This window comes from Lepidothrix coronata, unplaced genomic scaffold (assembly GCF_001604755.1).
Source record: "Lepidothrix coronata isolate B3197 unplaced genomic scaffold, Lepidothrix_coronata-1.0 Scaffold263, whole genome shotgun sequence".
Taxonomy (NCBI): Eukaryota; Metazoa; Chordata; class Aves; order Passeriformes; family Pipridae; genus Lepidothrix; species Lepidothrix coronata.
Genome location: NW_016690443.1, coordinates 447,182 through 467,935, shown reverse-complemented (window position 1 = coordinate 467,935; position 20,754 = coordinate 447,182). Strand labels below are relative to the sequence as shown.

At 53.8% G+C, this 20,754-nt stretch overlaps 1 protein-coding gene across 1 annotated transcript in view; it reads right to left on the bottom strand.

Annotated features, from left to right (window-relative positions):
- Positions 1-9,468: 9,468 nt before the first annotated feature.
- CUNH6orf106 (chromosome unknown C6orf106 homolog) overlaps positions 9,469-20,754 on the bottom strand; it is a 27,982-nt gene continuing 16,696 nt past the window's right edge. Inside the window, exons 3-4 of the mRNA XM_017835824.1 lie at positions 20,067-20,395; positions 9,469-12,884 (exon numbers count right to left, since the gene is read on the bottom strand). Of these exons, the coding sequence (XP_017691313.1) occupies positions 12,849-12,884; positions 20,067-20,395 (365 nt within the window). The 3' untranslated portion in view covers positions 9,469-12,848. The remainder of the gene's footprint in view (positions 12,885-20,066; positions 20,396-20,754) is intronic.

The following is a 20,754-nucleotide window of genomic DNA, read 5'->3' as shown; positions in this document are numbered from 1 at the left end:
AAAGGCCTTTGCTGCTATCGGCAGCACCAGGAGTTTCTGCCTCCCTTAGAAACTCCTCAATGTTATCTTATCGTGGGGAAAGCTCCCCCCGGATCAGGGCTCCCATGTCCCAGCGGAGCTGTTTTGGTAAACACAGCCTGGAACACGTGGCAGTGGCTGTGGGGGACACGGGGGGACCCCTGGGCGAGCAGTTGTGTGGGGAAGCCACCAGTCCCTGGTCAGGCTTTGCCAGGGGTTGGGCACGTGGGATGGGGATGTGGCACAGCCAGGAGGGCATTCCAGGCCCCCCAGTGTCCCCCCTCAGTGCTCCTGACTCTTGGCAGCCATAGCAGAGCCCCCCAAGCCCCCTCACTTGGAGCATCCTCTGCTTTGGGCAAGGCCCCAGAGGCACCCAAACCTGCTCCTGTGTCCCACCCCACCATCTCCTGAGGGCACCTGGGGCAGGAGCATCCCACCAAAGCCCCAGGGCTGCAGCCTTCCAAGCATGATTACCTCCCCCAGAGCATGGGAATGCAGGTGTCTCAGCCAGGGAGACTGAGGATGCAGGATGAGATCACAGGTGAACTCTACACCAGGCTCACCCAAGCCATGCTGGGAAGCCACAGCGCCCATCCCACCCTTCCTGCAGCCGCTCTGTGCTGCTGCCCCACGCCCAGGCTGCGTGAGGGGCACATTTGGGGAGCAGGTTATGGTTTGCATGGGCTCTGAGAGCTGGATTTGCTGTGACACCACCTCCAGGTCACCCTCGTTTATTGGGTTTCTTTACAACCTCACCAGAGCAAACACCGAACCAGAGCACCCAAGGGAGGCAGGAGCAAGGCAGAAGAGAGCACAACTGGGGACACTGGGCAAGATGTCACCAGGCAGAGGGGATGCACCAGCAGTCCCTGGTCCCTGCTCCGGAGCATCCCAGACCCGCGTCATCCTGGGCTGTCCGGGAGCCTGTTACCCAACTCACACCTCAGTCTGAAAGAGCTTTCCCTGCTCCTCTTATCAGTAGCACCGGGATCTTGATAAGAATAAGAGATTAAAGGGAAAAACATTTGCTTTTCTGGGCTCAGGGAGAGCTAGGCAGCACAGCACTGCAAAACCAGGCAAAAGGCCCCAAAATGACACCTCTCCAGCCGCCCGGGGTGTCACCGGCTCCGGCCGTGCCGGGCTCTCCCCGCCGCCTTTCGCAATCGCAGCTGGCACAGCTCTGCTTGCACATGCAAACCAGGGAAAGGAGAGATTGCAACACCTGAGGAACAGCAAAAGAGAGAAACGAAGTCTGGCTTTTCTGCCCCGTGTGCACAGTTTTCAGTGCCTTTTCCTTGTCCTCCCTGTCAACTCATCGGCTCCGATTCCGGTGCCTTTTGCCGTGAAACTTCTGAACGCTTGGGAACGTGGCCAGAGAGGAGACACGGAGAAACTACTCATGAATCAGCCTGGAAGAATCTCTGCCCACCTGCTCACAACTAATCTCTGGCTCCATCACAAGAATAATAGATAAGCAGCCATGTCACATATAATAAAACTATTGAAGGCCCTTGATGTCACTGCACAAACCACAGAGACCACGGAGCCCGACTTGTCCCCACACGCAGTTGTGCTTCCTGGTCCCCTGCAGTGGTGGGACTTCCTCTGCTCCAGTTCCCACACAGCCTTTGGGGACAGTGGTGGTCCCTGTGCAGAACCGGGGTCCCTCTGAGGCCACATCCTGCACCCCATGTCTGTGCCTCAGGGCGATGCTGAATCAGGGTGAATCCCCACTCTCAGGCTGCAGGATGGGCACACTCAGGCTTTTCTGCAGCCCAAGGAGACTGGAAATGGTTGAAATGGTTGAAGTACCTTTAATACATCCCCCCCACCCCTTGGAAGGGACCTGGGAGGTGACAAGTGCTCTGCAACAGAGCCCAAAGTTACCCGAGGGCAGGGAGTGTGAGTGCAGAAACCCACAGGTGTGCACAGAGGGACTTTTTATGGTGCAATGACCCCGTGCAGATCTACCAAGGAGGGTGCTGGGATTGCTCCAGAGCCAAGACTACCTGCATGCCCTCAGACTCCTCCTCACCCCGTCAGACATTCCCACTTCCCGGGCAGCCCCAGGGCGAGCAGGGCCGCTCCTCTTTATTACCCCCCCAGCTCCTCCATCTCCCAGCTGCTGCCATAAACCCCGTTTACAGGGCCCTGTGTGTGCTCGGGGCAAACAGCCACGTTATTGCTGCGGCCCCCACCCTGACAGAGGGGACAGGGCTCCCGGCCCTGCTCTGCAACTGGGTCCCCACTGCTGCACTACAGCCCTGCTCGGGTCCTGGCCACTGCCCTGACGTCCCATCCCCACTGCCTGAGGCTCCTGGTGCTCCTGGGCTGCTGCAGGTGGGACTGTGGTGTCACCTGCACTCCAGGGCAGCCCTTGAGGGTGCAAAGAGGGGGTGTTGTAGAAGCCAACTCCGTGCAGGGGTGCAAGGGTGGATGTCTGCTCCACACTGGTAGCACGGACACAGAGGTGCTCACCTGGCCCCATGCAAAGGCTCCTTCACACCCTATGGTGACAGAAGGTGGACAGTGCTTGGCCCTGGGGTGTCACAGTCCCTTCTGCAGCCTGGTTGTACCTGGGATGGCAGCTGAGGAAGGACAAGCTGGAGGTGGGTGAAGATGCCAGGATGGTGGCAGCACGGCCCTCAGACCGGCCCCTGGACCACCAGCTCTCCACCCTGGCCACCCCAATTCCCCCAGCACCCCCCGGGTTGGGTTCCCAGCTGGGCCAAGCGCTGCCAGTGCAAACCCGGGTGACGCAGGGGAGGTCGCAGGAGCAGCAGATCCACCACTGTGTTTGCTGTTCCCTGCCCAAAGCCCTGCTCTTTTCTTCCTCCAGTTGCGTTAAACTCCTGCTTTTGTCTCTTGGGATTAAAAGCCTGGAAATGGCTGTGGGTCGCATGGCAGTGCCAGGAAGAGAGGGCTCAGGGCAGGCTGGGCGCGTCCCGCTCCCTGCAGGGTGAGGAAAGGTCACGGCTCCCCCCACACTGTCACTGCCACCAGAGATTTGGGGTGCAGAGGAGGGAAACCCCCTGTGCGGGGAAGGGTCCTGCGCTGGGCTCTTCATGCAGCTGCTGCATCAGCACACGAACCCCAGATCACACCCAGTACGAGAGAACCCCCCAAAATAAGTCCCACGGGCACCGTACTCCTGTTTCCTCACCATCACCCTCATCCCGCCGGCACACCGGGAATGGGGCAGCGGGGCCAGCAGGGCCTGGCTGTGCTGTGGGCCCGGGGCCGTTCCCAGGCACACACGGGCAGCCAGGTGAGACGGGCCGGGCCCGGTGCCAGCAGACGGGATGTTGTCTTTTCACACAGCCCCGCGCGGGCCGAGCGGCAGCGAAACCCTCCGCGGCTTCGGTTCCCACACTGGGTGCCACTGAGAAATGCAAATTCATTCTTCTGCTGCCGCTGGTTCTCCCCACATGCAAAACGATCCTCGGGCATAACGGCCCCACGGAGCGTCAGCCCAGGGAGCGTGGGAGCCGCTGGGCAGGGGAGCAGCCCGGGGGGGAGCGGGAGGCACAGGCAGCTCCTGAGGACACACAACGCTGGGGCAGCACGCGGTGCCCCAGGAGCAGGGGAGGCTCTTGGCAGTGGTTTACCCTTGGTTCCTGTGCTGACCAGCCCAGGAGAGCCTGCAGAAGGTTCTGCCCCAGAGGAAAGGCCCTAAAAGCAACCACAAAACCCACACTCAGCCCGGTCTCAGCTCAAAGTAAGAGCTGGTGGGGTTGGAAGGCGAAGGGCTGCAGGGTGACCAGAGGCATTCCCCTCCTATTGCTCCTGACCTGCTGAGCCAGATTTGCAGCCCCAGGGGAGCAGAGAGGGGAGGACTCCCCTGTGCTCCCCTGTGCCCCCCTGTGCAGAGGGCAGGGACCCCACAAGGGATGAGGCAGCTTCACATCCTACAGCATTCCATGGAGCTGTGGGTCCCCTGGGGCTGCAGGGGACATGGAGCTGCTCAGCAGAGCCAGCCATGACTCAGCCGTGACTCACCCGGCTCCGAAGGAAACGTGTCACTCCCGTGAGCATCGCCCAGCTCAGACACCTCGTCCTGGGGGCTCAGCAAGGAGCCAGGACCTGGGGGCTCACATAGGGAAAAAATGGTGTTGGAGAGGGGCAGGACCCCAAATGAGGTCCCACATGTTCTGCTTTCCCCCACTGCGCAGGCCCTGGGCTGGCCTCAGAGCTTGGAGGGATTTACTTTTCCCTGACAAACACATGACCCTGGGGACAGCTCATGGGCACCCCTGGTCTCCTCAGCTGCCCAGACACCCTGAGGAGCCACCATTCCTGGAGCCTGGTCTGGGGAGGAGGGAGCTGTGACAGATACCAGGAGCTGGGCAGGGGGGACACAGAGCTCCCCACAGACCTGGGCACCAGCACCTGACAAAGCCCTGCCAGAGACAGGCAGTATTCCTTGTGGCATCCCTGGTTTCCCAGGGCAGGATATTAAAGCACAAAGTCACTAATGCTCTGTGAGGGAGCAGAGAGCCAGAGCTCTGGCCCTGGTGTGGGATGTGACCCGAAATGGTTCCGTGTTCTCCTTCAAGGGCTGTTCCGGCCCCAAGCCCAGCTCTTCCCATCCCAGCTCTCCCTATCCTGGCTTTCCTCATCCTGGGGCTGGCTCAGGCACTGGCAGAGCAAGGACATCGCTTCTCTCCTCAGCAGTGGATTTTGAGGGCAGTAAAATGTTTGTTCTGTCAACACGTGCCTAATCCTCAACCAAAAGCCGATGAAAACGCCATGGGAGAGGAAGGATGGGAATAAGCTGCCCTTTGAGACAAAGCCCCGGTGGTGACAGCCACAGGCCTGGCTGGGGGAACAGGAATCCTCTACCAGCACCCCAGCACCGGGCAGGGTGGGGGGACGGCTCCCCATGGAGCAGGGATGGGCTCCAGCTGCAGCCTGGCCCTGCCACAAACCCAAGCAGGATCTCCAGCTCCATGTAGGAGGTGCAGCAAACACATCCTTGCTCTGCAGGGATTGCCTGGCCTCAGCAGCCAGTCCCGGCTCCTTCCCCTTGAAACTGCAGCCAGCGGGAGAAGGCAGCACATGGACACGTCCCTGCAGCCACTCTGGGACTGCCCCCGTCCCTGCTGACACTGTCCCAGCACACGCTGTGACACTGTCAACGGGCTCACCTGAGGATTAGCATTTCCAGATGACCCATAAAACCTTTTTCCTGGTGGGATGAAACAACACTTTGTCCTGTGAGGTTCATTTCCAGGCTGGCTGGGGCTGGGCTGAGCAAGTAGTGCTGTCCCTCACTGCCCTCCCCAGGGCAGGCCCTGCCCCAGCCCCAGCAGGGACCCCTCCTGGCACTCAGCAGCACCAGCCCTGCAAGCCCTGCACCCTTCACCAGCAAAAAAAAAAAGAAAAAAAAAGGGAAAAAAAAAGGTACATTTAGCAGTTTCCATTTGTTTGCTCTTTAAATAATTGTTTCCTTATCGCTATTGATTTAGATCCCTTTAAAATTCTGACAAACCTGCTTCTCAGGCACTGTCACCTGCTTCCTCCCAGCCTGGTCCCCGCAGGCAAGGCAGAGCAGCTGAGCTCCTCCCGAGGAGGGTCCCCTGCTCAGGGAGGCACCCACACACTGTCAGTGCCCACTCACCACCTCCTTAACAAGATGGACAAACCAGGATGCTCCAAAGCCATAGTTTGGGAGCTTGTCCTCCTCTCCTCATCCCACTGCAGACCATGGCATCAGGCACAGATGCTTTAGGGCTGCTGCCGTGTCTTGCCAGGCCTGGGAGGATTGGGGTAGCAGGCAGGGACACCCACAAGGGGGTCAGGAAGGAGATGACATTACACCTTCACCAGCCACCACAGAGAGCTCTCAGTCCTGTGATGGGGAGCAAGGACGAGCCCAGGCCTGCCCAGCCCCCCTCTCCTGGGGCAGATGAAGCAATGGGCACTTGCCCAGGTGGCTGGAAAGGTAGTGGCTGCAGTGGCCACGACTGCCCAACTCCCTGCAGAATCCAGCCAAGCTCTGCTCTGGCCACCAACAGCCCCAATTAGTGCAGCACAGGGACACCAGGGCCAAGGCAGGACAGGACGGGTTCAAGTGTCCCTTGAGCGTGGCTGGGACATTCCTGTGGCCTTGCTGGGGACAGGGACCCTCTCTGCTGCCCACCACAGCAGTGCCAGTCCTCAGGCACCTCTCTCACTGCCACCTACCAGAAGGGTCACTGCCCCGCTGGGCTCACGGGGGCATGAGGGGCTCCAGTGCCACCCTGGGTCTGGGGCTTCACTGCTGCAGTTTGACGTCACAGCCCAGCCTGCAGCTGTCAATTAATTGAGGAAACCCAGCCATGGTAAACAACGAGGAGGGAAAAGGCAGCAGATTAGATAACAAGGAATGTGAGTTCTTGCTGTGTTTCCCCCTGGAAAGCCAGTGCTGCACAGACCCTGCTGAGCCCGGCTGCTCCACACCAGCAGCACAAGGGACTTGGCCCCAGGGGAGGCTGAAACCCCCATCCTGAGGGATACTTTCCTAAAAAAGGGCCTGGCTTACCCCAGCCCCGAGGTTTGAGGGTCTCTCCCTCCCTCCTGCAGAGCTGTGCATCGCCCTGGGGCTGGCAGTGGGAGCAGAGTACCCAGACCCCCTTTTCTCCACAGCAGACATCCCCCTCCAAACTGGGACACGACATGGACCTCTTGCTGTGCAGACCCTTCCTCATCCCCCTCCAAACTGGGACACGACATGGACCTCTTGCTGTGCAGACCCTTCCTCATCCCCAGCCAGGGGGGTCCTGCCCACGGTGTCCCGGCCCAGCAGCTCCTGCTTGGCTCGGCAGCACTGCCCCAGCCTCACAGTGGTGGTGACAGGCCAGGTGACAAGTGCCACCCCACTGCCCAGCCCAGCCAGGGCAGCAGCTGCTCCGGGAGTGCACGGGGACACGGGGACCTGCCTGGCCGCTGTCACCAGCAGGTCCGGGAGCCTGGAAAAGCCACGTCCCGCAGCTCCGAAGGGTTTTGCGGGCAAGGAACAACCTCAGCTCCCTCTGCTGGCACCTGCCCCAGGCCGGGCCCGTCCCCAGCACACCCTGTTCGAACACCCTTCACCGGCAGCCCGAGCACCCAGAGCCCAGGGCAGCCGCTCCAGCCTGCCCAGCATCGCCCTGTTCCCAACACCAGCCCCGGCAGGACACGGGGCCGCGGGTCCCGCAGTGTCCCCGCTCCTTGTCCAGCCGAGCCACCTCCCAGACACTGCACGGCTCACTCCACGTGTAAAGACGTGAAAACCAAATTTTTTTCCTCCCACTTTACGCTACTGTGAAGGCATCACTTCTGCAGGGAAGGATTAACCAAAAATACGGGAATAGGAGTGAGGCAGGTCTGGAGCCAGCCCAGCCCCAGCTGCTGGGGTTCCATGGGGCAAACAGGGCTGGTCCGTGCCCGCGCGTGCCATCTGCCTCCTCCCGGGCTCCCTGAGAGCTTTTACTACTCAGCTGTTTTATCAATGGGGTAGGAAACGTTTGAGATTAGATTTCCTTAAATAATTCCTGTGTAACTGGGTATTTTCCAACACAGGTGCAGCAGCCGAAGGGCGGCTTACAGAGAGCTTCCACAGAAAGCTCGAGTTTCCCCTGACCCTGCTCCCTCCCCACGGACCCCTGGCAGCATCTCCCCACTGGCTTGGCCTCATTTCCCCCTTGGCCTGTTAACAATCCCCTGTGCATCCCCAGGGATCTGCAGAGAAGCAGGAGCAGAGAGAAGGAGTGAGCACAGATCCTCCCTCAGCATCACAGTGCACACCATGGGCTGCTGCCACAGGTAGAAGAGAGAAAAATAAACGAAAATCACAAACCCCTGCCCTTTTCCTCTCTGCTGCTGATCCCAGATTGGTGGTGCCCACTGGAGCCTTTGGGCCCCCACCTGCAGATGTGAGGACATGCAATGGTGCTGTGGAGGTGTTGGAGCAGATCCTGCCCTTCCCTCCAGCCAGAGGGGCACAGCCTCATCCCTGTAATCCGTCACACAGAGCAGGGAACAGCCTCCTGCCGACCGCCACATCTCTTCAGGGACCAAAAAACCTACAGAAAACCAGAATTGGAACTTCTAATGGACAACGATCTGGTTCCCCTAAAAACACCAAAGCAGCAGCAGAAGCACCCGAGCAGCTGCAGGTGCCTGGGCAGCCGTGTGACTTGGCCTCCTGCCCAGGATGGTGCTGTGGGATGACCACGGTGATCCCGCCGGGTGTTTGCCCGCTCAGGAGATACCATTGAAGGTGTGATGGGATTTTCCTGCGCTGGCAACCTCTGACAGGTTGCAACCCTAAAGACAAACAGATTCTTTCAAGCAAACACGGAGTAAATGCAAAGCTGGGCAGCAGCAGGGGCGGGCAATCCTCCCCTGCCCAAACACAGAGACCTCGGGACGCCCACGAGCACCCAGAGCTCGAGGGGCGCGTTCTGCTCAGGGCACAAAACAAACACCCACAGGCACAGGTAGCAGGATGTCTGTTCCCAGTCAGGCTTTCAGTCAAGTTTAATGCCACATGAAAGCTCCAGGCATTTATTCAAATGGTAAAAGCAAACCCAGAACACACAGATTGAGGTTTCTCGCAGGGATTAGTAACAAACTCCCAGGTAAGCAAAGGAACGGCCTCAGCTGAGCTGCTCCATGGCACAGTTCATCCAGGCAATTCTTGGGCTGAGTGCCCTGAGCAGCAAGGCTTTACCTGGGAACTTGGATCCACCTAAAATGACCACGCGGGATGCCCAGCAGAGCGAGACCTTCACATGCCCCCATGCTGACATACAGGAGCACCAGGTGTTCCCTTAGGGATTGTGAGAATAGAAAAAACAGATCCAAACTTCCTTCCTTCCTCCCTCTCCTGCCTTCCCGAGAGATTCAGGAGCCAGCAGGTCTGATCCCTCTAGTCTGGGCCGTTTGAAGTGTGAAGCATCACACGATCCTGCAGCAGGCTCCGAGGGAGGGGCCGAGGGAAGGGCTGGGATGCAGATCAGCCACGCAAGGAGCATCTGGGGCCGCATCTGCGGCATCACTTTGTGTGGAGATCACTGAAACCATCCCACTCCTCCTCAGGAATTGTGGAGAAGTGACCTGCCCTTGTTACAAGGTAATCCACAGCCAGGTTGGTGAACGGGCTGTGCTGGCACCTGCTGCAGCCCCAGGGGATCCTCCTCCTGATCAGAGGCTGTAGGAGCCCCCTCCCAACTCTACTCCCCTCACAACCACCCCCACAGCCTCTTCCCACCCTTGCCCCCACCTGAGGGCTAGACAGGTGGTCTGATAACCTCAATATGCACCGAATCTGGTTTGGTTTCATAGTGATTTGGGGTAAATCAGGGTTGGAGCTGGGTTTAAGGATGCTCAGTGTCTGGGGATGAAGCAAACTGGGTACGTTTAACTACAAGGTGACAGACTCAGAAATTTTGTAGCTTCAATAAAACTCTCAACAGCTACAGAGCATTTTTTCTGTGTTAATTTAATCATACAAATATTCATTTATACATTAAGGAAAAAGCTTCCTTTATTTTCACCCCAATGTGCTATCATAGGACTTCTCCCAGACTCAGAGAGGCAACACACCATCCCGTGCTACACATGCACTGCCCCGGCGAGCACAGACAGGCTGGGAACCACCCACGCACTCACACACGGAAAAAATGAAACACAACAGAACCCAGACGTGGGACAGCGTGCATTTCCCACCCACCCCACTGCTCCGACCCACGGCTCTGCCCAGCTCCCAAACCCTGGCGGGGCCCGAATCCCACACTCCCGAGGTGTGGGCAGCAGATTCCCGCTCCCTCAGTCCCTCCCATGGCACTGCCAGTTCGGGGCCAGTCCCAGGGACATTCTGCTCCAGTTTGCCAAGGCTGAGAGGTGCCACTGCTCGAGTTGTGTCAGTGACAGGGCCCAAATGGCTCTCACTTGCCACAGGGACCCCCTTAGAGGCCATCAGAGATGTTCTGTATTATCCTTTTCCCTATGGGAACCTATACAACCTCAGTGTGCCGAGGTCACCTGGGCAGAGCTTTGTCAAACTCATCTTAAATCCCCATTTAAAAACTGGACACCTGAAAGTACGAGCAATCTGAGGTCTGGCTGCACTACAAAGCTCCAAGGAACCAGGAGATAAAACCACCTTTGGCCTCAGTGAAACAATTTTTACTCTAGGAAAAACCCAGAGGTAGAGCAACCCCTGACTGAAACATCCTTCCACCGCCACAGCCAGGGCCACAACCCCGACCCCAACGGGCCAGTGCTTCGTGGATCCCTCAGCAAATGGGCAGAGTGGGATGGGAGCAGCAAGAGCTGCAGATCTCAGAGCAAGCTGGCTCTGGCCCTGCCTTTTCTCACACCCTAGAGCATGTGACCCTTGTCCCCAGGACACCATGGACCGCAAACACGCAAGAGGCAGAGAAACAGCCTGTGCAGAATGCATGGGGTGCATGCAGGTTTGGTTTTTTCAAGACAAGGGAAATTCAGCCTTAGGAGGAGCACAGGAACACGAGTGTGGCAGCCATGGGACATGGGAGAAGCACACGTGTCTGGGAGCAGAAAGCCAGTGCGGGGTATCCGAGGGTCTCCCACGTGCCTCCACTGACAGCAGGCAAAGGTCACAGCACCAGCTCTAACTCACAGACTCAGATCTTGGTTTCCCCTCCCTTCCACTATGCAGCTGACACAAGGAGCCAATACAGATAGGGAATCACCTCGTCACTTGAACCAACCACGGCCTTCAGGGGTTCAGTGCCCTCAGAAGGGGAGCAGCAGTGCTGCAGGAGGTGTGATGGGCAGGGATGTTCATGCCCTCAGAGGGGCTCACACGAGGCACCTGGGAGGAAAGGAGGGAGTAAGGAAAGATTCCACCTGCCCACACCACACTATGAGGCTGCAGATCATTCCCCAGATCACTGCTCAGGGGGGTAACTAATCCAAGGCAAAGTGTTGTTACAGGACGAAACCCAAGCACATAGAGCAGTGCAGCGCCTTCCGCGGGTTCACTCGGACCCCAACACTCCCCCAGCTCCAGCGGCTTCCAGGGCAGAGCCAGGTGCCCACCAGACTGCAAGAGCAAGTGTCAGGCAGCCCAAATCCTGAAGTGCCACTTCTATGCAGGTAATTTTTTATATTACACTTGTTTCTCCCAGCAAACAGATTTCTGGTAGGTGGGAGAAGGGAGATTTCAGGTAACGGTGATCTTTAACTGAACCTGTGAAACATAAACAACATCTATCACTCAATTCTTCCTCTGTTGGACACAAGGAACTCCCACTGTCCCCACAAGGTCCCTCCATATGCATTCAGGTAACAGTACTTGGCAGCTGCAACGAAGGATTCCCCCATTCAAAACCAACTCTAAAACACAAACAGCCAAGAGCAGTAAGGGTAGAGCTGAACCTGCAACTCCAACACTGGGAAAACTTTCAGTGGAAAGATCTGGAAGAAGGTAGTGGGAGCTTTGCATATTCCTGTATCTTTGGTAGATGGCTGTTCCAGCCTGGTTTACTGGGCAGGACAGTCCTCAGCAGGGTCTGTGGGACAGCACTTCACAATAAACCCTCCACAGCTTGAGGCCGAGCTCCCTCCCCTCACACCACACTTCCCAAACCAGAACTGGAGGAAAACATACTGGAGGAACAGCAGAGCTACCCAAATCTTTTATGATCCCTCCCCTAACACAAGTCCTAGAGAGCCCAGTCAACAAAGGCAGATGAAGATGAGGCGACAGAAGGACCCAGGTGGTGGTGCCAAATCCTGCTCTGAGCTCCAGAGCACTGGGATCAGCCTCTAAGCTCACACCTCAGCACAGGAGAAACAAATGCAAACTTATGCTCTGCAAGAGAGAGAGGAGACCCCAAACAGAAAGGACAGGACGTCTGTAAAGCTTTGCAACTACCACCAGGTGAATTACAGCTACAGAGACTCCCCTTGGCACACGGCGCTTGCGTGGTGGTTCTGGGCACAGCTACTGCACATCGAGAGTGAACAAAAAGGGATTTTAAACTGCTAACCACACAGGACAGCTTGGGAACCTGAATAAATTGGATTCTTATTAACATAGGTGTGTATTTGTGTACTCACGTACCAGGGGAAGGGAGACAAGGCCTCCACATCATCCCAGAAGTCCCAGAGTCTCCGTTTCCAACTCTGATACCAAGACCTGGCCTCAGCGCGGTTCCCAACAACACGCAGGACAACTAACAGCAACACCCAAACCAAAAGGAAAAGCAGACTTAAAAGATTAAAAAGTCGGTAACTAAAACCAGCAGATGCCATTAAAAACGCAGTGCTGGGGGCAGACCCGACCTGGCATTAAAAAGGCCTGACAGGAGCAGCCCCTGCACAACCCCAGCGGGCGCCGGGCCAGCAAACCAGGACATTCCGGGAAAATGCACGCTGTCCCTTAGGAAAAAAATATCAACAAGAAACAAACAGAAATTAAACATTTGCTCAAACTACAACCGCTCTGTAGGCAAAATATTCTTTTTTAAAGATGGCTTTTATATTTTCATTTTTAAACTTCTTTTTAAGCTACCTAATTATGCGTGAGGATGATTTCTAAAAACCCATAGTGTTGGTGTCTCTTCTTCCTCATAGCATTTACACCACTCTGAAATCCAGCAGTCACACATGCATACTCAGGTTTTGGATTTTCCTCTGGAAACATCTAGTCTTAAGTTACTGGGTTTTTGTTTATTTTCTTCTTTATCCAGAACACGGAGGCAGAGAAGGGGGGTCCACGCTGTGTCTGTCTGCCACATGAACCCCCTCCCTTCCCCCAAAAGTCAGTTTTTTCTTAAATTCTCCTCTTGTCGATACCCGTTTTGTGTTTTTGTGTTTTAAGACTGTCCGAAGGGATAAGGACCGTGGAAACCCTGAAAGAAAGTTGGAGACATAATCAATTCAACAGGCAACAAACAGAGCGCTCAGTGCTCACCTCCAAATCCTGCCCAGCCCAGCCCAGGGCTTCCCCCCAAAAACAGCCCCTCTCCCCCACCGTGCCTGTGCCTGTCCAGCCTCACAGACACTCCTGAACTGCACCTTCCAGGGCTGGTTTCCCCAGAGAGGGCAAATGCCATCACTTACCTCTCTCAGGTGTTTTTTAGGCCAAGGGCACAAAATAATCGGTGTTTTCTACACCAGAATCCCCTACAGATGCTACAACACCTGCAGCTGCAGCCCCTGTAGCCTCCCCAGTCTGTCCCAGAGACCACAGCAGTTACAGGGCTGGAACTGGGTAAGAGGCTATTTCAGAAAAAAAGTGAAGATTTGGAAACCCATGTCCCCACAACTGCCATCTGTGCTCTCTCAAGGTAACAATACACATTTGCCTTCAGTGAAATCAACACAGCATTTGCCAAAAACCCAAAATGCTTCCTACAGAATCCATTTCCCTCCTTTACATCCTGAAGTGAGTCACCTAAAATGTCAGATCTAGTCACAGGTCTCAAATTAACATGAACTGCTTTTGTAACTTCTGTTGTTTGGATCAGCTATCTGGGGTTTCATCAGGAAACAAAAGAAAGAACCACAGGCAGCACGAGATATCCCCCAGCTCACAGGAAGATGAAGTTTGTCAGTGATGAAGGTAAATCCCCTCCTGAAACCCTCCTGTAAGACCTGACACACACTGTGGTCAGGAGGCAGAGGAGGGAGAAAAGCTCGTTATATCTCATCATCAGAGTCGGTAAACCATTATGCAAATGCTTCTAAACACAGTCCAGCTCTTCCCAGCACACAGTGGGGCAGCTGAGAGCCCAGAGAGCCAAAGCCATTCCTGCTCAGGCTGTACACGAAGCTCTGAGCGCAGTTCTCACCACCTTGCCTTTAGCAGGGCAAGTTTCAAGGGAAACACTTTTCTCTGCATGTTCTCCTACAATTCCATAACCCCCTCATTGCAGGAGCCAGGGCCGTGGAGCCACAGGTCTGAACACGGATCATATAAAAAAGTCAATGTCCCCAGCAAAGCCCAGGCTGGAGAGCTCTGCTGCAGAGCTGCACTAGGGAGGAAGCACCATGAGCAGTCTGTGATCTTGCTACAGCTGGAGAGAAAAAGTTCATTCTTCGGGATATATCAGGTGCTAAATACAAGTGAGTGGTAAAGTGAAGCAGCTCTCAGAATTCAACAAAGAGAAGGACAAGCAGACAATTAACCAGGACATCTCCTGAACTGTGTGGGAAGTATGAAAGACTGGGAATGTGGAAATTGCTGTTTGCAGACAGAAATACATGCAAGTGATGGAAAAACAAACACGCTTCTACCCCAGGAATATGCTGCAGTCCCAGTTTGTAAAGCTTTTCAAAAGAGAACAGCCAGCAGATTCCAGCATGACAGTTCACCTCAGGAAGGAGACACTCCCAACAAAATCCAGGCTGAGCTACCCAACACTTCTGAAAAATAGTCACAGAAATAGGGGGAAGGGGAGGAGCAGGAGAGAAACATTAAGATGGTGTGAACAATTGCACAAGAAAAGGACACAGAAGGAAAGCCACATAGGAGCAGGATCCCAAGCAGTCTCACCTCACAGGGATTAAGCCATTGTACTTATTGCTCTGCAGAAGGAACACAGGATTTGCTGCTGATTTCCTGTACAGACACATTTGCCAGAATTTGCTTCATCTTTGAGCTACCTGTACACAAGGCTTTGTTTGAGGCCCTGCCTGGCGAGCACTCGGGAGGGGTTTAACCATCACCTGCCCCTCTGCCAGGAACACCCAGGGTGCACCTTACCCTGTTACCCACCCCATGTTACCCTCCATGGTAAAACTGCCTTGCTTTAACCTGGGGGGGCCACAAGGCCCTGCTCCCCCTGTGGTGCACACAAGTGCCATCACCCAGCCCTCAGTCCAGCCCAGCAGAGCAGCTCCTTACTGGTTTTGGATGGAGGGACCTCGTGAAGAGGCTGTGAACCCTACCTGCAGGGGAACCCTCTGGATCTTCAGATACTGGTTCTTGTAGCATGTAATTCAAAGGTACACAATTATCTAATCATGTGTCAATTAAACCCAGAATTTAGCTCACCTTCAGTGTGGCAGATTCCTCAGTATGTACAGCTCTGCCCCACTGCACTGAACACCCAACACCCCGGAATGAGCTCCTTGGGCAGTGCCAGGAGCAGTCCCAGAATCTGTGACCACGCTCAGCTCCTCCTGACACAGGGAATTTCACCAGGAAAAAGCCCCAAATGTTTTCTCTGGGGATTGCCACTCTTCACAGCACTTCACCTACCCGAGACTCATTATGCACATAAGAACATGCAAAATCAAACACCACCTGTGCCTCTTTAAGCCAAGTGTGAGCTGGTTTAGCACAGACCCTGAGCAGGCAGCTCCCCCTCCCCGACACACTCTGTCCCCTGCTCAGCCAGGCCCAGTGTCCCACATTTATTCACTGTGCACAGCGTAAGGGTTTGATACCAGAAAACTTCAGTTACTGCTGCAATGTAAATACCAAACCCTGGTATGACATTTTCAAGACTAATTATCCCCTCTATGAAGCATTTTACATAACAAACATGCAAAAATAATTCTGCAGACAATTGCAGTTTTTCCAAGTTGTTTCAATGGAAGGATTATTCCCACTATTTTTGGTGCATTCCCGTCTGTTCTCCAAGTGGGATCACTGTCTTTATGAGAAGCTCAGCTGCAGCTTTGCAAACTCACTTTCAGTTCTTCCAGAATGTTCCCCAGAAGTAATTATTGCTCACTTGCTGGTGGGAGCACTAGGCTCTTCACACAGACCAGCGTATGAGAACACAGGACCATGATTTTCCAAGAAAAGACTCTGCACGACAACTACTGGTATAAATTCTCATTTGACTTGTGCATCTAGAAGGGAGGTGAGATGTTTTGGGAAGTTAAAGCCTTTGTGAATACTGAGCTCTGTAAATGGAGTCACCTGTGCTGGGAACAAAATGAGGGTTAAGTGAATCTTTCATAAACCATCACACACAGGCTTTCAGACAGCTCTTTATTTCACCTCTGCGAGCGAGTCACCACCAATGCAGGTACACTTCCAGGGAAGGAGGTGGATGCACAGCGATACAGGAGTCTCCCAGAGTACACTGACAGTGGCACAGCCCAGCCCCGGCCCCTCAGGCCACTCCTGCCCCACTGCTCTCACCTCACTTACGTAAACCAGCACAAAAGAGCACAAAGCATCCAGCACTCGAGTTTTATTCCATGCATGCCGTGCAAACACGGCGTGGCAGGGAGACCACCGGGAAGTTCAGAACCCTGTGGGAGCAGGCACAGGCAGGGCTGGTTCAGGTGCCCACAGGTGAGGAGGTGACAGGGCTCAGGTACCTCACTGAGTTCCATGCATAGCTCACTGATGTGCTGCTGGGCTGCAACGGAGCAAAGTTTAGCTAAAATCAGGCTGTTTGGCACTTCCCACAGTCTGGAAGCACGCAGACAGCTGGGTATCATGGATGAGCTGACAGGCAGAACCCAAACACACCAGTCTCTCACCAGAGAAGCAAACCAGCTCGTGCCACCACATCCCAGGCTGCAGGTGCAGCCATGGCAGCTCCGAGTCCAGTATTCCCCCACCGTGTCCAAGTGAATGGACAGGGTGACCAGCCCAGCGTGGAGCCCACACGCCACGAGGGAAGGAGCTGCTCTCCTCCATGGATGCAAACATTCATGGGGCATTGTCCTCACCCACAAGACAGTTTGATGACCAGTTTCCAGTGAAAAAAATCTGTCTTAAAGTTTACACAGGTACTCCAAAAATCTGCAAATTGGAGGTCCCGGTTTGGGAGAAGCCTCTAGAAGCCACAGCAACGTTTAAGCACAGGGAGGGGAAGCCAGTTAAAGGCTCCAAGGACACAGGGTTGGTTTCCCCTTATGTACAGAAAGCTGCCAAGTAGCACAGACTAAAGCTCAGCTCCACACAGAATGGAGGGAGATGGAGAGCATAAACACAGCAGGAAAAAAGGAGTTCAGATTTTAATGCTCTGATCTCCAATATGTTTCTATTTCACTGGGGTTTGAAGAGCAACACAAATCAGGATCAGGGCAGCCAGGCACCATTTGCTGTGGTGGAGACAATGCCCAGTGTCCTGTCTAGGCAAATCTTTGCAGAATCACAACTTCCATGTGCAGTTTTCTGCATGGCACAGAGAGCAGTAACTCCTCAATTCATCTGGGCACCAGATTTCGATACAGATCTATGGATTTTATATAGAGATAAGTACAATCTAAATGTCAGGATATGGCTATTCACTTCTGATCTATACAGACATGGAAACCCGTACGTTTCTTCCCTCAGTTAAGCAATTAAACTAATTCCCAGGCACTGTAAGACTGGATCTTGGGCTTTTAATGGAAAAGCCAGTCACAAGAGAGCACCAGTGACTGTGCAGGGTTGCTATGAGACAGGAGGAGTAAATAGGAGGAAGCTGTATCAGCCTCAGCTCTGTGGAGAATCCAGAGAAAGCGACTGCCAGAGAATAAAACAGCCGTGCATGGGGAGATCTGGGATCCAGTGCAGCTCATCCCTACCCCGAGAGAAGCATCCTATCCTGCACTTAAGCACATCTTTACATCTAAGAACATGCAAAAACCCCACTGGGAATAGATTTAACAATAACAACATGCTTCAAGCAAAGCCCAGACAGGCCCTGGCCTGCAGCCTCCCCACAGTGCATGTGGAAGGTAGGCAGGGGGCCCAGGCAGGTGCTCACCACAGCAGGAATAAAGGGCACCATTTGTTTCAACCACCCACAGGTTTCATCTCATCCACTTACAGGGAATTCTGTATACGGTTTGGTTTGTTTTTCCCTAGGAAAGTTTGTTCCACTGAGCAGAGCACCCACACCACGTACTCTCTGCTGCTGAATCAAAGCATTTTGAATGTTTCCAGGTGTGAAATGCTGCTGTACTTGTCTAACCCAGCAGCAGATGGCACATCGGCATCACCAAGATCCCAACTCCAACAGGGAATTTCAGAGGACAAGCCACACCTGCTCAGTGCACCAGAGGGAGAACTAATTCCGACAACTTCGAGCATGTTTTACAGCTGCAGATGCCAGAAACTGCTCATCTTATCTCAAAGATTTCATGGTCTTGTGCACTGCATGACTGGGTTCCCCAACAGCCTCTCAGCAGAGGAATCCTCCACAGTGATCCGAGAAATAACTAAGGGCTTATTTTACTTCTAACTACATGACACAGGCCCTTCTGAACACCTGACCAGACCTTACCCATCCCCTTTGCCACATCTCACCAAACAGCCCCTCAAATATGACCAGGGATTTCTTCATTCCCCGGGTACGTGAACGGGGACAAAAATATCACAGGTCCTGCCCAAGAGAAAGAAATGTCTGGGATGTCCAACTCCCTCAAAGTTGTTCACTACAGAACCAGAACTGTATCAATATGAATACTGGGTCAGTGGCAGAAAGCCTCTTGCTCTGGGCAGGATGGGCAAGGCTGGAACAGGACTCTGATCTTCAGACCTACCTGAACAGCCTCCAGAGGAGAAGCTACCTTGTTTTACTATGTCACAAACAGAAACACTGCAGCAGAGACAAAAAACCCGCGAAAATCAATGAACTTTCACACGAACCCGACCAAAAAGGACTATAAAATTATCCCTTCTGAAACAAGCAAACAAAACATCTGCTTTAATCTTGGATAATCCACCTCAAATACACCCAAGAATATTCTGTAAATACAAAAACAAACAAACAAAAAACAACCCCAAAACAAAACAACAACAACAACGGGGAGGAAAGGTCACCTGCCCTCCGTGTGGGGTTAGATTCTGACTGCCCACGTCTCTCCAGAGCAAGGATCCTGAGCTCCAGGTTACCAGGTAACCAGCTCACTTCGATCTAGTGACACCTCCCAGGTGGTGCTTCACTCTCCTGTTGGTCTCTCTCCCCCAGCACAGCTGCACCTCCGAGGGGCTCTGGTTCCTCACCCCCACATTCTCAGTCAGCCCAGCCCGGCCCCTGGGGAGCACCAGGCCCCACACGCAGCACTGCTAATTCAGGGGGTGTTCCACTGACAGCAGAATCATTCCCAAGCCATCCACTTCACTGTCAGTGAGCAGAGTCTCGCAGCAGGAGCCAGCCCAGCCATGGTGGCTGGGAGCAGAGCACAAGAGGGTGGCAGGTTGGCACACTGTCACCCCGGCCGTAAAAAGTGCACAGCCCTGGTGCAAAGGTCACTAAAACATGGTCCACTGGCAGAGGACAGGCAGGTCATCCAGGGAGGAACTAAAGTGCTGTAGGTGAACTAACAGTAGGGCTTTATTAAGTCATTCAGCAACCAAGTGTTATTGTCCTACACAGCCTGCTCAAAGTACAGTAAAGCATTTTTAAAAGATTTTAAAAATCAAACTAGTTTGACATACGACAGTACACACCTACACATACTGCTGCATTAACAGGTGGATTCTGAATTGTAAATAATCCTGCAATTAATTTTTCACACACAAGCAAATAAAAACAGTCAAAATATCACTCAGACTCATATAGCATCCACCAAGCAAGCTTTTGAGAGAGATTTAAAGTAAAGATAATTTAAAAGTCACCTACAATTATAAACAAGACAAGGACATAGACAGGAACAGTCCTTTGATTGACTGTTCCTGACAGGCAGCTTCTGGGATCAAATGGTGAGCTCTCCCCCACATCAGCTAAAAAGAAGTTATCTGGTTAATCTGAAGTTTGGGGGTGTGGATATTTGTTCTCTGTTCAAAATTATGTCAAACTCAGGACACATCTAGAGAGATATTTTGACTTATTTGCACACGCGACCGGAGCAGGCTCCAGCCACTTGCAGTTACAGCAGCCAAACAAGGTTATATAAATTTAAAGAAGGACTTGAAGTGAAAACAAAAAGGTGGATCTGGTAGAGTCTATCAGAGGCAAAAATATTTTAATATAACATGAGGAGTTGGCAGAGTCAGACAGTCAAATTCAGAACCTTCCTTAGCAGGTCTGGCAGAAGCAGAAGGAAAGGGCTTTGCAGTTTGGAAGGAAGAGCAATCACACACCTGCCTGGCTCCTCCCCTACCCGTTCTCCTGCTCACCCAGGGCACCTACCTTACTGTACGTCACTACCGACAAGTTGTTCGAGTGACTGCTGGGGGAGAGATTTACAGAGTTTTGTGACAGTCCATTCTGATCTTGTTCGATTTGGTCAGGAGCAGGCCCCCATGTGTTTTTGCTGATTGTGCCTAGCTCGGAACCCCCAGGGTCTTTTAGGTTGTTTTCATCTGGTTGCCTGTTCTTCTGTGGAGAGGCGAACGGGTTAAAGTTTCCTTCTACCTTGCGATGTGGCTGCGTGTTGAACTCTGTTTCAAAGGATGACAGCTGCTGTGTGACACCCAGAAGTCCTCCAACTTCCACACTGAGGATCACCCAGATGACATCTGTGGAAAAAGAGAGACATTTGGGCTGTCACTTACATCGGAGTTTATGAAGAAGGGGTAGAAGGAGCAAAACAGAACATGAATTCAATCCTTTACACCAGCAAGAAAAAGACCAATAGTTTAAAGCACATTTTTATGAACCCTCAGCCATACTGGTTCCAGCGCCCCCAGTTTAGCAGGCTCAGCAGCCTGAATTTTAGGAGCGAATTAAGGACGGTGGGGTTGTACCTTAGGGACACACGACTTGCTCAGGGATCCTTGCATCCTGCCAGGGCTGGGACCCCCCAGTACAGCCCAGTACAGCCCAGTGCCCCCCCCGCACACCCCCAGTGCCGGTGCGGCCGCAGCGGAGCGGCCCC